General features: G+C 44.2%; 1 protein-coding gene across 1 annotated transcript in view; it reads right to left on the reverse strand.

The window, feature by feature from the left end:
• shank2b (SH3 and multiple ankyrin repeat domains 2b) overlaps window positions 1-21,826 on the reverse strand; it is a gene marked incomplete at both ends in the record, with an annotated part of 107,323 nt that overhangs the window by 37,326 nt on the left and 48,171 nt on the right. Inside the window, 3 exons of the mRNA XM_080539049.1 lie at window positions 5,721-5,802; window positions 15,546-15,659; window positions 16,649-16,806. Coding sequence (XP_080395175.1) covers window positions 5,721-5,802; window positions 15,546-15,659; window positions 16,649-16,806 — 354 coding nt within the window. The remainder of the gene's footprint in view (window positions 1-5,720; window positions 5,803-15,545; window positions 15,660-16,648; window positions 16,807-21,826) is intronic.

Consider the following 21,826-nt stretch of genomic DNA (forward strand, 5'->3'; position numbering starts at 1 on the left):
ATTCTAGAGGCCTATAACACCAGAGACATGGAGTCAGATGTCCGTTCATGGTCAGTGATCAGATCAGTGGTTGCTGGGCGTAAACAGAGTCCTGATCCAAGTTTATCCGGAGAGGTTGTAGCCCTCAGACCCTGCACATTGCACAATTGTGACCCACGCCAAGGTTGCATGCAGTCTGCTATATGCACGGCCGTGGACTTCCTGCTCTGTCGCCATGACAACCTGCTCTGTACACTGTGTGTGTGTGTTACATTACGAGTAGATTAAGTGTGTGTGTGTTACATTAGAGTTGAATGGAAGACGATCTCTCTCTCTCTCTCTCTCTCTCTCTCTCTCTCTCTCTCTCTCTTTCCCCTATTTCTTTCTCTATTTATCTTTTTAATCTATCTGTATTTTTATCTCTCTCTTTCCCTCTCAACCTCACCCCCCCCCCCCCCCCCCTCTCTGCCTGTATACCCCTCCCACCTCTCTCTCTCCCTCTGTCATGTGTAATACAAGTGTAGTAAACACTAGTTCAGTAACTGTAGGTGTTGTATGGAATTGCTATTGGTGTATGGAGTTATCTTCACCGAAAAGTAGCTTAGGGGTTAGTGGATGGAATGTGGAATCAAGACTCCAACCACAGTGCGCATCGATCAACAATAATCTGACCTAAAACCAGTTTTCAAATCTAAACCTTGCAGCTGTTTTTAAATCGACAATGAAAACATATTTCCTAACTGTGTATTCCATAATCATTGATGTCATAAGATCACATCAGCTGTGAAGAAGTATACAGTTTTTTCTGGGTACAGCTTTGTTGTGGATGTTTGTGTAACATTTGTGCTGCCAGCCCATACGCGAACAAGGCCCGGAGCTTGAGTATGTCTTACATCACAGCCCATCTGACAGAGAGGGCTTTCACACACTCCCACCCCTAGCCTCCATGAAAAGTCCTCAAGGGCCTCCACTTGCACATGTTTGTTGAAGGGTTTTCTTTTACCATACCAAACACTTTCTTTTCTCAGTCTGTGCCATTCTATTCTATTCTATTGTGTGATGGTATAAGAGATGTAAATACTGTAGTTAATGCAATGACTTGAGTTGATATGAATGAATAACTGAACTGAAATGTGTACTAAAATGAGCTTCAGGCAAAGGTTTCTTGCATGCAACCTCATGTGCTATTCCTAAAATGAAATTAAAACAATTGTTCCTCGCATAATTAATATTTAGAACGTTTTTAAAGCTTGGGGGAGCTGTGGAATTGAAGTTCCATTGGCTATGAAGTCGTATAGAAATGATAATTAGTTAGTGTCGTTGGTCGGCTGTAGTGGCTCTAGAGTATTTCTAATTGGTTCAGACACAGTCCTGACGAATAGGAAATCCCCCTGCCAGAATGTGTTCTAGTGAAACAAAAATAATTGCAAAAAACATGACAACATAAAGTTATGGCAGAGCGGCGGCCATTGTAGTATGATGTTCATCAGCCCGATAATCATTTCCAGTGCTGTAGGCCAGACGTACCACAGGCTGAGCAAAGGGCAACAGTCTAATGATGACGACCGTGATATGACTACATAATTAATGACCGTTTAGGCTACACACAGAAATAAAATAAACCATGTTACTGTACATATACATACAGTGTCTTAGCCTAAGTAACGGGACAGTGAAAATGTTTTCCCTTCATTCTTTACACTCCAAAAGTTTGGATTTGAAATCAAACAATTACTATGAGGTTAAAGTACAGATTCTCAGCTTTTATTTGATGGTATTTGTGTACATATTTCACCATTCAGAAATGATACCACATGTTATGCATAATCCCCCTATTTCGCAGTACTTAAAAGTAATGGGATAGATTTATCAAAAGTTAAAGTTAAGCACTCATATGTGACACAGTCTGATCATTTGGTCCGCATGTCGGAATCTAATGTAATGATTGGACTTTTCTTTTCGAAAAATGTGAATACATTTCATGAAAATCAATGACACGTCGCTAGTCAACTAAAACAGCTTGTTTTGTGAGCCTGCTAACAATGTAAAGTAGTGTTATAGTTACACGTAACTAGGTAGCAGTGGGGGATTACTCACCCAATCCATTGAGTTGCAGTATTTTGGCTTGACTAGCGAGTTTGTGTTGTGATTCGTATTTCCATATTTCCGTAGTTCCGTGTTTCAAAAGAAAAGTCTGAACATTTTGATTGGCTGCCGACATGCGGACCAAATGATCAGACTGTGTCACATATTCAGTATTTGATGGACAATCCTTTGCATGGAATAACTGAGGCCCTTCGACCCCACAAGTTGCCAGGTAGGCCGGATGTTACTTTGCCAAGCATGGACTGTAGCCATCTTCAGTTGTTGTTTGTTTTGAGGTCTTTTTGCCTAAATTCTTATCATCAGGAAATGAAATGTGCTCAAATGGATTTACTGTATATCTGAAGATTGACTTGGCCAGTCAAGGCCTTTCCACTTCTTGTCCTTGAAAATATGTTTCTGTGTTTTTTCTGTTTTTCAAGGCTAATAACAGCTTCCTTGACTTCCTTGACTTTCATTGATACTACTACTACTACTACTACTACTACTACTACTACTACTACTACTACTACTACTACTACTACTACTAATACTAATAATAATAATAATTATTGTTGGAATTTGGTAATTTTTGCATCAGCCATAGTCGGCGTCCCTGAAGCAATTAGAGCTTAAGTGCCTCAGTGCTCAAGGGCATATGCAGCTCCCTCCTCAGGTGGGGATCGAACCAGCGACCTTGCGATTGCTAGCCTGCCTCTCTCGCCACTAGGCTACCACCACCCCCATTGACACCTCTTTGGTCTTCATGTTAACAGACACCAACAGCAAAGTCCAAAAGCAAGTCCAAAGCCTAGACTCAAAACTACACTTTGACAGCTCTCTTATGCCTACACAAATGATGTGATGTAACACACCTGATTTACTAGAAACACCTGTCAAGCTAATCGTCCCATTACATTTAGGTACTCTAAAATAGGGGGACTATGCATAAAAAGTGTCATTTCTGAATGGTGAAACCAATGTGGACAGAAATATCATCAAATACAAGCTGGGAATCTCTGCTTTAATCACATAGTTATTATTTGATTTCAAATCCAAACTTTGGGATTTTGGAGTGTAGAGCCAAAAAATGTCACTGTCCATTACTGACGCAGGACAGTGTATCTGTGGCTATACAGTACATCAGTGGAGGCTGGTGACTTCCAGAATTGAGGAGGCCAATTTTTTTTCCGCTTGCTCGCTTCACTCGCGATGGAATGTTCCCTGTTCTTCTTATCTGTCTTTGTTAAACATTATTAATTTGTGTTTGGCGGTACTGAAGGGATTGGGACACTCTCAGGATGGTGGATGAAGCAGCTTTTATTGCCTGCACAATGGGTCATCAAATAAACAAAACAATTGGCATGAATCTCTGGTCCGCCTGCAGCAGCTATTATTCCTTCTGCTCAGGCTCACAACATTCACCACAACATACTACATACAATCAATGACATGTCAAAAGCACTCAAACACTATGTCAATCAGACACACAACATACAATTCAGAACAATACATCATCCATTTCTAATATCCTGCAGAACTGCACTCATACGCGTGTGGCGGAAAAAGGTACTACACGGAGGCCAGGCCTCCTGTTCCCACCCATTTTCAGTGATTTGGCCAATCACATATTGCCATGAAAAAAATTGCATTACATTGACTTCTATGAGAAACCACTTTACGACAGGAGGCCTGGCCTCCGTGTAGTACCTTTTTCCGCCACACGCGTGTATGAGTGCTGTTCTGCAGGATAAATATTAGAAATGGATGAAGTATTGTTCTGAATTGTATGTTGTGTGTCTGATAAAAATATATAATTATTGCTTTTTAAAATCTCTCTCTCTTCTCTCAAATTATTGGGGAGGCCAGGCCTCCTCCACCTCTATGGAGGAGCCTCCACTGCAGTACATAGCCTCCAACATGAGTAGTAGCAGTTTAAAAAACCTGTTTGTTAATGTACCATGGCTTCAAAACATTTCTCAAACATGCCAGTGAATAGAAAATGTATACAATGGCATTCATATAGGGTGGAATGCTAACTCGAAATCCGCGTGCGTAACTCAATGGGACATTTCCACTTAAAATTAACACTAGAACATAACACCTAAAACTTAAACTTAACACCTGTGAGTAAAGAAAATTGCTATATCTTTGCAGTCGATCAAATTTCAGGACCCTCCTTTCATAACTTTTCCTAGATATGTGCGTTCTACCACCCAGTATACTTACATTTTCAAAATCACATCAGGATAAACTAGTATAAAGCAGTGGTGTGCCGTCAGGGCCAGCAAGGCCTTCTCTGCTGGCCTAAACATCATCAGAATATACATTTAATTTTTATATATTTTTTCTACAAATATGTATTAAATTATTCCCGTAGTCTATTCTCTTCATTTCATAGCTTTCCTCTTGGTTGCGCTGCTTCCAGACATTTGGAGGGCTGGCCTTTAGCTTTTATCCAATCAAATTCAGCCATAATGTGTTGCCAGGGTACCAAGAAATCTGCCCGCCTGCAGATTCAACAGTGGCGCGAGTACAGATTGTAATTTAAAGTGAGCGAGAAAAGAGCTGTGGCGTGCCGTGGTCAGATCTCGAGTTGGCGAGCAAATCCAAGCAAATCCGACGAAGGGGCCTTCTGGATGGCGGAGCACCTGATCAGCACCTGCACGTCTTTTGATTGGATACAAACTATTGGGAGGCGGAGCTAACACACTGAAACTTGATCTCGCTAATTTGTGTAGATGGAAGCTGTTGTTCTACAAGCCGAACCCCGACGTTAGCGACGCTATCCATGTAAAAGGACTTATTGGTGGAACTGATCAACTGTACAACAGAGTCATTGAAGTCTTCTTGAGGAAAGAAAGGAGGATGGATTTTGTGTTCAAATAATCAGTTGTTTTGGTGAGTACAAAGCATTTAATGTTTTCTGCAAGAGATGTAGACATACGGAGCGACCCTGGGGTTCGTAGATAGAGTGTGTGGTGGTGCAGTGCACTGGCTCAGCTGTGTGAGTAAGTGGGGCTTCAATGCGATCTTTTAACCACTTCCCGGGCTGCTACCATGGAAAACGACACACCCCCGTGACCGTATGAACACGAGGAAGATAACCGGCCTTAAATGGAACCTCGATACGGTTCTCCTATCGAGATCAACAGACCGCAAAGTTCGGGAAATAACTGATGCTTTCGTTTTCATGCAATGAATTGAATACACCCAGACTAGGTGCCGCTATAATAACAATGGCAACGCCCGGTTATACTGCGTTTCTGTCTAAATGTATAGTTTCTAGAGCCATGGCGTGTCATAATGATGGTATTAAGAGGTGGAATAATTCAGGTAGGACATCACTGAAGGCCTAGGTATGAAATGCACCGCCCGCCACTGGTATAAAGCTATATTGCCGTTTTTCTGTGCAGGAAGCAGGCTAATTTACAAGCGGCCAACTAGTGGTCGTTGTGTGTAAATAGCAGCTTGATCATTGTAAAGAGGGGCTCTTTTAGTAGGTAAAAAAGGCACGGCTGGTCTAGTGTTAAGCACGCAGATCTCAAGTTAGGATTCCACAGAAAGAAAGGAAATAAAGACAAAAGATAATACTATTTGTCTATAACAGCGGTAATAGTACGGTAGCATGTCATAGCGATAGTCAAGCATGTCCTTACCTTGAGGCATCGAAGCTGTCGTAGGATCCTACAGTGTAGTGTCTAAAGAGCTTCCTCCTCTCGGCCCTGTCTGCTCGGGCATCTACAATAACAAAAATAAGAATAAAACATTTTATTTGTATGGCGCCTTTCAAAACACCAAAGGACACCTACACAGTTAAATACAGTCAGGTTAAAAGCAGTGGAGGTGACAAGGTGTCAAACACAGTTAAAACTAAAACAGAAAGAAAAGAAACAACAAAAAAACAAAACAAAAGAACAACAGGAGGTGAAGTAAAAGGACACAGGGTACAGATTAAAGGGACAAGGACACAGGATACAGATTAAAGGGACAAGGACACAGGGTACAGATTAAAGGGACAAGGACACAGGGTACAGATTAAAGGGAGTACGCCAGTTTGAACAGGTGGGTTTTGAGTTGACTTTCGAATGAGTTTATCGAGTCTGACTGGCGGATGTGGAGTGGCAGGGATCAATAGAAGATCATTTAATCAAAACCTTATTGCCAATCTATCAAATCAAATCAAATCAAATCGAATCAAGTTTTATTTGTATAGCGCATTTCTCACAAGATGTGATTCAATGCGCTTCACATGATGACAGAGCACGCAAGCAGGCAAAGGTAAAAAACCTGTACACTGTGCATCCAGGAAAATTCCCTTGCAGACCTCTACTCATAGAGCGACTCATAGTTTGCCTACCAGCACACAGCAGCGGCCCCCAAACACCCGACCCGCCCCCACCACCAGCACACCCGGCCCAGCCAACCAAGCACAGACCATAATAGCCCCGTACCTGGCTAGCCGAACCAGGTGCCCCAGCGGCGGGAACAGACCAAGCACGCGAGGCGGCCGGGGGCCCCCGAGGAGAGGCCCGAGGACCACCGGCGCACAGCAAGCAAGCAAGCAAGGGCGAAAAACCTGTACACCTTGTATCCAGGAAAAATTCCCTGCATCTTATCAGCGTACACACTGTCCAAGGGTTGACAGGCATTATGGGTAGAATAAGCGTATAATTGAAACTTTATTGGATCATCAACAATGGTTGATAGCAGAGCCATAATGATATACTGTATATACTTTTAAATGTATTCTTGATGCTCGGTAAATGAATGACCAATTCAACGAATGAGCCGTTCTATCAGTTTCTGCCATCATGCTCCACATTAAGATGGATCACCAAGGAGATGGGTACTAGTCCTGTTGTGAAGAAAGCTGAAGAAGGTAACAAGAACAATTCATCAAACTCAAAATGGACAGCCTGCTGAAAACTACTCTCAGATTCCGATGTGACAATTTACTAGAACGCAATTACTACCGTAACAACGTGTGTATAAGATGTTGCCACGTGTGTACTGTTGTTAGAGTTATCGTACTGGTATAAAAGCAACTTCGTGTTACATGTTACTGAACCTATGGAGAGATGAAGAAACAGACAGCTTCAAGGACCATTTTGGGCGGCTGTGGCGCAGGAGGTAGAGCCAACATTTTTGATTTAAAAAAAAGGAGGTAGAGCCGGTGTCTAATGATCGCAAGGTCAGCAGATCGGCGGTTCGAACCCCGGCCGGCCACATGTTGAGGTGTCCTTGTGCAAGACACTGAACCCCAAAATCACTCCCAATGAGTAGGCCGGTGCCTTGCATGGTAGCTTGCCGCCATTGGTGTGTGAACGTGTGTGCGAATGGGTGAACGAGAGGCCGTTGAAAAGCGCTTTTGGAATAAGGCTCTATATCAGTCCATTTAGCATTTTTACCATTTCACACATCATGTTGTGGTCATGCTTGACTCAATACTCAAGGTATAAAAGGCTAAGACACACATGTACAGTACATGTTCGAGAGAAAACCAAGAGAAACACAAACCTAGGATCAATCCAGTATATGACTGGCTCCCTTAACCCATGTGATTATGCAGAACACATTGCGACGCTGTAAACGGCAACTTCAATGGAACTCGGAAATCTCCACAGAAGCGCCAGTACTGCTGAGCGTCTCAGAAGAGAGAAGAAAGGCTTGTACAGTAGTCAGATTCCTGGAGGCTTTTTCTCAGAAACGCGCGTAGGCACCATATGGTACGGTATTCCCAGGTGCTGTTTTACAGCTAATTGAATTATGAAATAAAAGCAAGACCCCCCCCCCTCTCTGTGAGATGTGGCTGATCAAACATCCGCCAAGCCGACCCGTGCCAAGTCAAGCAGCAACCCCTCGCTAAATCGAGTCACGCCATTGGCCACTGAGCACATAACTTCGTGAGCTCAGAATGATAAGGTTCTATCTCCGTTTAGGGCAGTTCAGAGATATTGAGCGTCAACGTTTTTACATTCCATTATGTTTTGTGAGATGGAACCTTTGTATTTTATGAATTACTAACTAAGAAATGTAAACATTTTTTAAAAATAACACCGCACAGGCATTAATAAACACCTAATGGATCAGATGATGTAAAAAACTCAATTTTGACAAAAATGTAGATAGAACCTGGTCACACACAGACAGACAGGCAGGCAGACAGACAGACCGGTAGACAGACAGATAGACGGACCACAGGCTGTTCCAGGGCACCAGAAGCACTCTAGACTTAAGCAGCCTGCCTGGCGTAATTACCTACAATCAGTATTGTGTGGCGGTCTGTAATGGCTTTAGAATGAAGAGGCTGTAACTGCTGCAACGGTGAATTGATGCACATCGATTAAACAGCACTGTAGTGACAATAGGGAGACTTCTGCTGCACAGGAGTGTGTCACAGGAGTGTGTCACTCTTTCTCAGGGTGCAGAGGGGGGCCAGGTGTTGCATCACCAGCTATCCAACGGCCTTGGGGATAGGAGGTTAAGGTTTAATGCCTGTCTTTAAGGGTGTGTGTATGGGGGTGGGGGTGTGTGGGTGCGTGTGTGTGTATGTGTGTGTGTGTGTGTGTGTGTGCGCGCGTGTGTGTGTGTGTGTGTGTGTGTGTGTGTGTGTGTGTGTTGACCACAGCCCAGCATCAGGGGGGGTCAAGCCGGGCTGGCACAGAGAGTCAACAGAGGGATCAATTCATTCAGTGAATCATCAGATGAAAGCAATGTTATACAATATACAGCAATGATTCATTCACTGAAGCCTCAGTTTAAACAACAAAGCCAAAAAAAAAAAAAACTCTCGAAACAGCAAGTATTGCACAAAGAGTACCTCTTAAAAATTCGAATACAAAAGGTGTAAACATAGTAGGGCTAACTGCACTACAGAGTGTGTAATTTGTAGGTTTGTGTGTGCTCTCAAAACCACAGTCATTTCCCAGCATTGTTCTGTGCTGCTGCTCTACTTGATGTGATGTGATGATATCAGTTTTCAGCAGGGCTGCGTGGGATTCAACACTTTTCCCTCCAACCTACTCACTGGTTGTCATAGTCACTGGTTTCTTTTCTAAGCCCAGGCGCCCAGGCGCGCTCTTTGATAGGGCGAGTTACGTGCCTTACATTACTTAGCCCATAATCCATTTGGAGGGACGCGTAGCTTACTCATAAGGAGGACTACTCGTTGTTCGAGAGCCCTTCTGTTTCCCCCATAAAGATGCCCTCGACTCAACCGGATCGACTGCCAGTTTGTTTAGCCCACCTTTTCCCATTTCGGATTCGAAGTTCGAAGATTCACATCGCTTAAACATCTGCTAAAAAATGATAACTTCTGAGTTAAAGCCTAGATTATTATGCGCTGTTATTTTTACGCCATAGCGATGAGCTATGGGGAAGTGACTGAGGTGCAAATAAAGAGCCACAGCAGGTGTTGTACTTCAGCACATGAATAAATGCACTGTCATAGACTAAATATACACTGTCATTCACACCCCAGGCAAACAGCTGTCGAAAGCGACAGAGGTGCTAAGCACCTTTTCGGTCTGTGTGACACCAGCCCCCCCCCCCCCCCCCCCCAACCCCCTTCCCCAAACACACACATACACACACACACACACACACCAGTATTGCTAATGAAACACCCCTGCCAGACTGTTCCTGTTCAACAGCCCTGCCGTTCCTGCCTTCCGCTGTCTGTCTCCCTCTCTTTCTAGAGTGCAAACACTGCTCCTCAACAGACAGAATTAGAAAAAGACCTACTTGACACGAGTGTGCACTGCGCTGACAGTGGCGGCTGAATACAAAAAAAACAAGAGGAGGTATAAGCCTGCTAAAGAAAGCCACTGTACTGTGTTAGCCTAGCTCAGTTTTGGCTAGCTTGGTGGGTAAATCCACAGAAGGGGTTTTAGCCCAGGGAGCCTTCAACTCACTCCTGCTATTTAAAATGGACTGTGACATAACACACATTATTGTGTGTATAGAACACTGAACTAATTATCAGAGACACACAGCAGTCCTGGAATGCAATACTTTAGTGCAATCACAATTCTGCACAGCGCTGGAATCATTAAACGTCACCGAAAGCAGGTGGATTTGTTTGAGAAACAGTGCATAATGGTTCATTCGTGTATATGTGGTAATATAATGTCATATTATGAAATATGATATATCGAAATGTTCATATATAGTGTGAAAAGAGAACATAAATCAACTGTTATTGATCTACCAGCCCATTTATATAAGCATACAACCCTAGAATAGGGTTCTCAATCTCCTCCAAGAAGCAGTGTCTTGCCATTCCAAGCATTTCAAACCCTCCCAACCTTCGTCAAGAACACAAGAAACATACTGATCTCTGCTGCCTGTCAGCCCTCCTCCTAGTCCTCCCAGTACAGTACCTCCAAAATGAACCTTCTTCCTGGATTTGCCCGTCTCGTCCATTTGGCCACTGTGGCTCTCCTCTTCTCCTCAAACCGAGTGTTTCCCCAGACACCAGCTCCCACACCACCGCCACCTCCACCACCTCCTCCTCCTCCTCCTCCTCCTCCTCCTCCCCCTCCGCCTAAGTCAGGGTTCCCCAACCTCACCTCTAGTCCTCCAGACCAGAATACCTACAGAAGACCCGTCATGCCCTCGGAAAAAGTTTGAGTTACGAATCCCACCAAACGCCCAGGTAACAGGTCATGCGCATCTTTAACGGGGACATGAGAGAGAGGAACTCTGCTGATGAACAAATCCCACGTAAGCTCTCTTCTTAGTGCAGTGGAGAGAGAGTGAGAGAGAGAGAGAGAGAATTCGACAAAAAGGGAGAAAAAAAAATTCTTGCCAAGGCCCACTCCTTAGCAACGGGGCTCGTACAGTGTAGATGATGTTTCCATGGAAATATATCAATCAGGAATGTATATGAGTGTGCAGCACTGAAGGGTTCAAGAGAGACCTGAAAGCGTTGTGTGTGGCGCTGTGCTGAGCTAAACAAAGCAGCAGCGCAGAGTCAAGTACATCTGCAGTATATTTAGATGAACTTTTGGCCGTTATTTCGGATTCTGGTCGTTTTGGATAGTGGGAACATAGACACCCCGTGCCCCCCCCCCCCCCCCCCCCACATACACACACACACACACACGTGCATGCACGCACACACACATACACAAACACAAACACATACGCATGCGTGCACATGCACACACACACACACACGTGATCAACACACAGATGCATGCACACACACACACACTAACACTCACACACACACACACACACACACTCACACACACACTCACACACGCACACACACACATACATACACCAACAATGAGCCATGTGTTCGCTGTTCCTTTTAGGGCAACGAAAACAACACTAGCACGAGACAGAAAGTACGCTAATTAGAAGCAGGTCATATTATTTTGCCTCCACAGCAACAAAGTGAATCACTGTACAGTATCGTTTTGTATTCTGTATTCTATTCTCCACTTACAACAACTTGCCTCATAATGGACATATAGATCATCATATCATATCAGATATTTACAGCGACTCTGTCCAGTTACTTAGTGCCTAAGGTTATTCTTCACAAACATGGGGTTGCCAGATTGGGCGGGTTCCTGCCGAATGGGCTACCTTTGATCACACTGGGCCGGAAAAAAAGCATTTGGGGTGGTTGGACTGGATAAATAGCATTTAGTAGTGTCAGTGCCTGAAAGGTACAACATGTGTGACGTTGAAACACACACCCTAGTAGCTACATACAATGTGCAGGTTTTACAAACATCATTGGCAACAGACATACAGTTTAGGGGGCAGGAAATGGGCACCTGCCCAATAGTAATTAGCGGTTTTCGGACAATCTAGGTTTTGGGCTGGTGGTTTTTGGTGGATTTTGCGTTTTTTTAGACTGTGGTTAGGCTGGAAATCCAATCTGGCAATCCCATCTGGCAACCCTGTTCACAAATAGACACGAGTGTCCCAAATCCTATGAATATGGCATAACAAAATCGAGGCCATAACAGAAGGGGGGGCCGGCGGCTACTCATACTAGTGTTCCCCCTCATGCCCCTCACCCTCACCCCTCTCCTCTCCAGTCACTGTGCTTTGGCCTGCTACTATAACAACCCACAAGCCAGTGTCTGGAATCTCTTGGTTCCTTCTGCCAAAGAAGAAGAGGAGTAGCCAGCTGGATGACATCATCATGATGACTCATACATGCCTCACATGGACCAGACCCTCTCTCGGCCAATCGCATCATGGACGGACTGCCACCGCGACTCTGGTTTGTCTCTTAGTTACAAGACAATTACGTTGTGTACAACACACCATACAATCCCCCAGGAAACAAATCACCACTGTGTAGGTGTTAGGTGCAATCATAAATTGGATAAATAGATTTAGATTTAGTCATCTAAAAATTATAATATGATATGATGTATAGATATGATAGATATGACATGATAGATATGATGTATAGATAGGCTATGATAGATATGATACTTTTCAAAAATGCCGGTCGAGAGAGGACGCTGGCGTTGCTTGTTCGCCGCTTCTCCGCCTGAAATCTAGGTGTAATTACAGTATACAGAGTAGATTGTCCTACAAAGACATTTAGATTTAGTAATCTCAGAATTAATTAGACCCCTATACTTTCTTTTATCTATTTTTTTTAATTTATTTTATTTTACTACTCGATCTTTTCAGTTTGTAAAGCGTCTTTGAGTGTATAGAAAAGCGCTATATAAGTCTAATGTATTATTATTATTATTATTATTATGGTTATTATTATTAGTATTAGTATTATTATTATTATTATTATTATTATTATATATAGTAAGTGGCAAAATAGATGTACTATGGACCTGCTATAACATCCTTCATAGTATGAATCTGCTTAGGGGTGATTTATGAAGCAACTATATAGGCCTTATACAGGATTTACAAAGGCTTCACAAAGCCTGGTGAAAAGCGGTCATTTGTTTAAAGGGGGACCCACTGTCTATCTTTCTGTTGTCCTTAGTGAAAACCAACAAGATAACAAGATTCTTTGAGTATTTTCCATAACAATCTATCTCTCCAGTGTCCTTAAGGAAATCCAAACAAGCCTGCCAAATATACGTGTACTGTGTGTATCTGGCCAAATAATGACAGCTTATGACAGCAAATCGTGAGTTGCATCAACTTTTTCACTTTTGGGAATATTTGTCTAACACAGAAATGGTACCTTTCCTATATGTTGTGGATGTGTCAATTGCGGTATCGTTATAAAGAAATGCAATGGAATGAAAAATAGATAATATGAAAACAAAACAACTGCGTTTGTCCGACATATTTAGGGAGTGGCCTAAATATGGAGTATCTTCATCCTACAGTATGAAAAACCGCTGAGTACTTAACACTACAACAGCAGTGCTTTTTTACCTCCTAAAAGAGCCGCTTTTACATCGCTCAAGCTGCTATTTACACACAACCACTAGTTGGCCGCTTGTAAATTACCCTGCTTCCTACACAGAAAAACTGCAAAATAGCTTCATACTTCATACTAGCTTATCCTGATGATTTTGAAAATGTAAGGATACTGGCTAGTAGAACGCACATATCTAGGAAAAGTCATGAAAGGAGGGTCCTGAAATGTGCTCGAGGGCAAAGATAATAAACATTTATTTTTCCTCACAGGGGTCAAATGACCCCTCTCATAGCTGATTAAGTGTTAATGCAAATGTCTCCACTTTAACTGCAGCGCTGCAGCCAGATGATCCCCTCATGTTCTGCTTTCAACTCAGGAGACCTCTAGTCCTCCTGGCCCTCCGGCCTAAACTGCATGGAACTCATAACGCACAGTTCCTCTGCTACTGAACACTGGCTTCGCTGATGTGGAAGACATTTATTTGGACCAAAAATAAACTTTAGACAGAATTTCGCCCCCAGGACTAAGGCCTGCGTATGAGTGCGGGCTAACAAAGACACACACACACGCATGCGTGCAGCCGTGCACACGCATACACACACGTGATAGCATACTAGCACACACATATAGTACTGTACCACACACACACACACACACATACATGCTAGCATACTCGCACACACATATAGTACTGTACCACACACACACACACACACATGCTAGCATACTAGCACACACATATAGTACTGTACCACACACACACACACACACACACACATGCTAGCATACTAGCACACACATATAGTACTGTACCACACACACACACACACACACACACACACACATACAAAGTAAGCTGTCCACCAGCCAACACATTAGACACTCTAAAGTCCTACTAACGCAGCTGTCAGTCACGCATGCAGTGCAGTCGGTGTGTGTGTGTGTGTGTGTGTGTGTATGTATGTGTATGTATGTGTGCGTGTGTGCGTGCGCGCGTGTGCGCGTGCGTGCGTGTGTGTGCACTCGTGTGCTACGTGCGTCCTGGCTGCAGAGTACTAATTGAACGAACAGCCCTCCGTGGCCAGAAGGCTCTTCCCTGATTCAGCTGGCTATCAGAGCGTGAGAGAAGAAGGGTCGAAGCACAAGATCAAACAATATCCAACAAGAACCTGGCCAGTTTCCTTTGATGAAACCACACCGCTATTCATCTAGACGGGTCAAGAATACCTCTAAACACACTGTAGATTTCAGTAGGTAGACATCAGTGATATGATGTGTGTCTTTCCACTCCGGCAGGTGTTACGGTCTTCGGCAGAAGTGTGTGTGCAGCTCTAGTGTTTCGCCTTCACCCAAGCAAGACGTTTCACCTGTGACTATTCTGTGGAGGAGCGCGACCGCGGCAATGCAACGTAAGAGCCGAGGGATTTCCGGTGCAGCAGCTTTCAGTCACGCTGCTGCATGCTCCTGGAACAAACTCCCTGAAGAAACAGGCCCCAAACAGGCCCCAACCCCTTAACATATTTAAATCTTAAAGCTAAAAACCTTCATGTTTGGCAGCAGTTATGATTAAACACAAACACTTCTACACTGCTGCTGTGCGCTGGTAGACAAACTGGTAGTAGTCGCTGTATGAGTAGAGGGCTGCAAGGGAATTTTCCTGGCTACACAGTGTACAGGTTTTTTACCCTTGCCTGCTTGCGGCTCTGTCATCATGTGAAGCGCATTGAATCGCATTTTGTGAGAAATGCGCTATACAAATAAAACTTGATTTGACTTGACTTGACTGTACCGTATGGCTCTCACCACTTAAATGGTAAATGGACCGACTTATATAACGCCTTATTCCCAAGCGCCTCTCATTCACCCATTCATTCACACACACATTCACACACCAATGGCGGCAAGCTACCACGCAAGGCGCCGTCCCGCTCATTGGGAGCAATTTGCGGTTAAGTCTCTTGCCCAAGGACACTTCGACATGTGGCAAGCTGGGGTTCGAACCGCCGATCTGCCGAACCGCCGATCATTAGACGGCGGCTCTACATCCTGCGCCACAAGCGCCCACCCGCCGGCCCACCTCTCCGCCGGCCCACCTGCCCGCACTTACATGGCCGCTCCTCCTGGGTCTGGTTGGGGATCTCCTCCACACACTCCGCTGGGAACCAGCCCATGTTGCCCCTGGCACAACCCTCCCAGTACCCTCCATCCCCTATGGACATCACTGCAGGGAGGGAGAGAGAGAGAGAGAGGGTTGTTACTCTCTGACCATTATTGCAAAGGACAGAGGTACATCATTTCCATCATATAAAAATGTGATTTAAACCGCTAAATCCAATTTCAAAACCTTCTCATAACCTTTCCTCAAATCTTAAGGCTATCAATAACCCTCAATTAAAGAGGTATACAGTGAAGATATAAGAGAAACATACGATCGTGTCCTTTGAAACATGGCCATCTGGTTATTACTAGTAAAAGAACATAGGCACGGTGATTCATGCAATGTCTTTTCTCTGCACAAAGCATTAGTCAACAGTAATCAACAACGACCTGAGCTTGACTGCAGCTCTGTGCCTGTGGTCTTCTCAATGACACTCAGGCTTACACAACATGACAGCTTGACAGGTAACTATTATGTAACCACCGAAAAAGCACAATTGAATTGTAACACTCAAAGACTACAGATCCACATCAGAAGACAATCTGAATCTCACTGGTTGGCAGTGTATTCGCTGAGCAACATACTAAAGGTAGAGATATCCAATATACATCTATATACATCTAATATACCGTGGATTATGTGGTTTAAACGTACTGCTTTTGGAGGGAGTTATATTTCATGGACCGTAATGGACCTATCGCTAAGCCACGCCCCAAAATAGAGATTGTCCAATCATATCACAGCAAAAGTCACGACAGGCAGAAAACTCGGACAAACAACTCGCTAATATCTGATGGTGAAAAGCTTCTAGACTAAATATTCTCTACATCTTTAAAAAAAAAACATGTCTATTACTTGCTGTGGAAAATCAGAAATCAGAAATGTGCCAACTCCCACCATTGTAAGTCGTTGAATGTCATTCAGTCACGGTCGGTCAGTCAGTCACTGTCAGTGAAGCGTTGTTTGTTTGTCCGAGTTTTCAAAGGGGGGCGTGGCTTAGCGATAGGTCAAAATCTCTTCCTTGTAGAATACAGCAGTATGAGTGGCGTCACCTTGGACCCTGTCGTTCTTGTACAGGGTGATCTCTCCCTCGGCCTGGGGCTGGTAGGATCTGACCACCACATGGCACCGGCCTGGTGCAGCGCTGTACAGCTTACGTTTCTGCCCCTGGGGGTCCATGCCAACCAGGGCTTCACGGCCCCTGTGTGGACTGGATGAGTGGCAAGGGGATGGGGAGGAGAGGAGAGGAGAGGGGAGGGGAGGGGAGGAGAGGGGAGGGGAGGGGAGGAGAGGGGAGGAGAGGAGAGGAGAGGAGAGGGGAAGGGAGTGGAGGAGAGGAGAGGAGAGGGGAGGAGAGGAGAGGGGAGGGGAGGAGAGGAGAGGGAAGGGGAGGAGAGGGGAGGAGAGGAGAGGAGAGGAGAGGGGAGGGGAGGGGAGGGGAGGAAAGGAGAGGGGAGGGGAGGGGAGGGGAGGGGAGGAGAGGAGAGGAGAGGGGAGGAGAGGGGAGGGCAGGGGAGGAGAGGAGTTAACTTAACACAGTTAAACTGTGTTCACATCGACAAAATGATCATTCTCAAATAATATCTGATGAGGTTATTTGGGAAAAATTACTGTTTTCAAAGAGTTAAACTGACAAACATATTGAACTGCCGCCAGGGCAATACACCTCAGTGAGAGTAGCCAATACTCAACGGTGTCACTATAGGCTGTGTTATATACAGTTCTTGTGACATCAGTGAGTATTGGCAACAGTGGTCGGCACAGAGTGAAAGGTTGAACAATGCCGCCCTCTGTTGGTTCGCAGTGGAATTGTTGGCCTACAAATAAGGACATTCCATTAAATAGATGTTAAAGGATTTGTGTCACTTTTTGCTAGTGTTGATAATATGGTTCATGATATAATGTTAATCGATTTCTTATCTCATTAAATGAAACAGTCCTCAGTTTAAGGCCAACAAACCCAGAGTACGTCTGCTACATGCCAACGATTGTTATCTGCTAAATGTCCCCAAAGTTCGCACTGAATTCGGCAAGCACTCCTTCATGCACTTTGCACCCGCTGCCTGGAACTCACTACAGAGCACTCTGAACCTGAAGGAACTCATTTCTCTTGGAACATTTAAAAACCTTGTGAGTAACTTGGAATCAGCCTCATATCGTTCTTGCTCCTGCTTTATATGAAAGTCCCATTATTTTACTCTATTGCTCTGACCAGATTGTATTTTGTCTTTTTTGTTGTTGTTGTTGTTGTTGTTGTTGTTGTTGATGTGGTGTTCTTTTATTGTGTAATTCTGCATTGTTTGTTTTAACTGTCGAAACTCTACGTTTTAAGCTGCTGTCTTGGCCAGGCTTCCCTCGGAAAAGAGATAATTGTGTCTCAATGGGACCGACCTGGTTAAATAAAGGCTAAATTAAAAAAAAATACAAAATAAAGAACATAGTAAAATAAGTGTTTGCTCGTGGTAGTGGGGAGGTGTCACCCTCTCTGTCCAATCAGGCCGTTTCTTGACAAACTGTCGGACCCGTTTTGTTCATGAGCACTTAATGAGCTGAAAATATACCAAAATCTTCACTTAAAAGTGAATTATTATCAATATTATCAGTGCTGATCTTCAATATGTTTCTAATCAATTCCCAGCTCAAAAGTAAAACATTGATACAACGGGCAACGGATGCCTCCCGCGACAGGGACCCTAAGACAAATTAATTTGAACCGACATTTTAACCGATACTGACTAACAATTGCAGTATTTCAACACCTACATAGCTGAGAATGTCAGATCCCAACCCCCGGGATGCCAATACAATCTACCTACAATCTATCTAAATTCATAGAGTCCTCAGACAGTTTAATATGAGTGTTCACTTTCGTTAGTTTTACAATCCCTTGGAAGAGCTTTATAATGAACCCTGACTCAGTGGATATGCTTCTCCTGCTCTTTTACAATGTTCCCTGGGCTAATTAGAATAATCTCTCACTTTCTCTCTCTCTCTCTTTCTCTCTCTCTCTCTCTCTCTCTCTCTCTTTTTCTCTCTCTCTTTCTCTCTCTCTCTCCTTCTGTCCCTCCCTCCCCCTCCCTCCCTCCCTCTCTCCCTCTCTCCATCTCCCTCTCCTTCCGTCCCTCCCTCCCCCTCTCTCCCTTCCTCCCTCTCCCTCCCTCCATCCTCTGGTGTGGAGGTATGGTAATGTCTGTGTCCCCTCCAGAGAGGCCACAGTATCAGAGCCCAGTAGCTGCTCTGTACAGATCCTCCTCACTACTAAAGAATGAAGAGGGCAGCGATGCAATCGGAGCAATTAACCACCCAGCACTTCACTACTGTCTGGTACAGCATATGAGGAGAAAATCACACAAAAGAAAACGCATAGGTGGTGGAATAATTACAATGGGTCCGCCGCCAAAGCTCTACAGTACCCGTATAATGATACAGGGTCCAAATATGGAATCGTTTGTGACTCAGCCAACTTATGCCTATTTGTACTGTATAACGTTGCTGACTCGCACATATAAGTAGTGTGGATACGGAGCGTCCGGATTCTTAAAATGGAACTTTCAGGGATTTTTTTGGGGGGTCTGCGTCAACATCACTTCTTGGAACACAGTGTGATATCACAGGATCTGCCGAAAGAACAAACCCACACTTAGGGTGACAGCCTGAGAAACAGCAAGCGCATGTGATCGCCTCTGGGGTGACCTTCCCTGCCGTGCCCAGGGTGTGACCACACTCCTGCTATCACTCCTGCTATCACTCCAGTAGATCTGACTGGATTTAAAAGATGTAAGAAATGTGGTGTCCAAAAAAGTCAATCTTTCTAGCCAATCAAGTGGAAAGATGACGGCATCGACCGTTATCTGCAGTAATCCTCTCAGGTGTCAATTTATAGCATCCAGCATTACCCCCAGCACTGCGTCTCCTGAGACACCCGCTTTTCCCCTTTACTGTGTTACCCAAGACTTCTACTGCCCCCCCTGTACTGTCTACAAACAACTACAAACATGTGTTTTGTTTCTTTTTTGGTTTGTTTTTGTTCCTTCTATCCCGGAGAGTTCACGTACAGTTTTTCCTTCTATCACAGAGACTGCCAATGGCCCCGGGCCTGAGCTAGATTACTCTTCCTGCTACGACTGGTGGATTGACGATTCACTTGCTTAGTCAAATGTATTAATTGTAAGTCACTTTGGGAATAAGGCGTCTGCTAAATGCTGCTAAAATGTAAATGTAAAAGTAGAAGCTTCACTTTTCTACAGATCTGGGGTCATTACTCTACTACTCCCTTACCTAGAACTAGGGGCTAAAACACCTGAACCTGAGCGATAGGTAGGATGGAGGATGAAGAGGTGGACAAAGAGTGTGTTTGTGTGTTGAGAGCAGAACAGAAGACACACACACGCAGGGTTGCCAGATGGGATTGACAATTTACAGCCTAACCAGTCTATAACCGCTAAATCCAGTAGCCCGTTCGGCGGTAACCCGCCCCACATGGCAATCCTGCACACACACACACACACACACACACACACACACACACACACACACACACACAAATGCACACAGGCACGCAGGCACGGGCACACACACACACACACACAGAGAAAAAGAAAAAATAAGAAAAGTGGGCCAGAACAGAACAGCACCCTCCCCTCCTCCTGCCCTCTGTGCCTGCTGCCTTATTAAGCCTCTACAGAGACTCTGTCAAAGTCACAGCCAAAGGCAGATCCACATACTAGAGTAACTAGCTGGGAGGAACGCTCTGCATCAGGTACTGGGAGATAGGCCTACAGTGGGGTGCATAAATGTGGGCTCCCCGAGTCAAAATGCCTTTTACAATGAATATCTTTTTGGGGGGATAGAGATAGTGAAGGTAGACAGGAAAGTAAGGAGGAGAGGGCATGTCAGCAGGGCATGGGCCGGATTCAAACCCATGCCGACATGGGCATATGTGTGCACTGTAGACTGCGGTGCTAGACCACTGAACCACCCCAGGCAACTTACAATGAATATCTAAGTGGAAAGAAGCAAACCTAACCTCTAAATGGTACAAAGTTAAACATGACACATTTCATCACATTTTAAAGCAAGATTACATTTTTTTCATATTTTACTGTTTCAAAATAATAAAACAAGGAAAAAGGCCTTGTGCAAAAGTTTGGGAACCCTGTCAGCTAGTACTTTGTAATTCCTCCTGGGGCAACTATAATAACTTGCAAACGCTTCCTGTAGCCAGCTAAGAGTCTATACATTCTTGTTTTGGGAATTCTTCCCCATTCTCCCTGGCAGAACACCTCTAGCTCAGAAATATTCTTCGGCCTTCTTGCATGCACGGCATGTTTGAGATCTCTCCACAGATTTTTCAATAATATTAAAGTCTGGGGCCATTCCTAAACCTTCATCCGTCTTTCCTGGAGGTACTGCTGGGGTACTGATTTTGAGGTATGCTTCGGGTCATTGTCTTGCTAGAATACCCAACCTCCCTTCCACTTCAATTTCTGGACTGACCTTTGAACATTAGCCTCTAGAATGTCTTGATATTTGGTGGAATCCATTCTTCCTTTCACCCGCACAATATTGCCTGTGCCCCCAGCTGTTACACAACCCCAAAGCATAATGGATCCCCCTCCATGCTTAACAGTTGACGAGGTGTTCTTCTCTACAAATGCTTCACTCTTTTTTCTCCAAACATACCTTGTTTGGTTGTGGCCAAAAAGTTCAATTTTGGTTTCGTCAGTCCAAAGCACATTGTTCCAATAGGCTTCAGGTTTCTCAAGGTTCTCTTTTGCATACTTCAGATGCTTAATTTTGTGTTGAGGTCATAGGAAAGGCCACCGCAGTCGGATACTTTAGAAGGCATGGAGTTACTTCAGAATATATAGTTCAACCCTGGAATTATATTCACCTGACTCGTGTAATCGATAGAAAAGAAATGCATCCTGAATAGAAAAATAGAACAAGGCAGCCTGCTTTCTTCAGATTGTACAGAAAAAGGTATTTAATTATCTTTTGCAAAAGGAGAACAGTTTACAAGCGTGTCAGACCAACCTGACCGTCAAACTATCCTCAAAAAATGTGAAGCTCAAGGCACAGAGATTCACTTGCTTAGTCAAATGTATTGATTGTAAGTCGCTTTGGAATAAGGCGTCTGCTAAATGCCAAAAATGTAAATGTGAAACAGAGCCTGGATTTGTATGTCCAGGAAACAGTCACGCCCTCAGGTAAGGTACAGGCCAATCACA

Source organism: Nansenia antarctica (genome assembly GCF_963989245.1).
Source record: "Nansenia antarctica genome assembly, chromosome: 9".
NCBI classification, from domain to species: Eukaryota; Metazoa; Chordata; class Actinopteri; order Argentiniformes; family Microstomatidae; genus Nansenia; species Nansenia antarctica.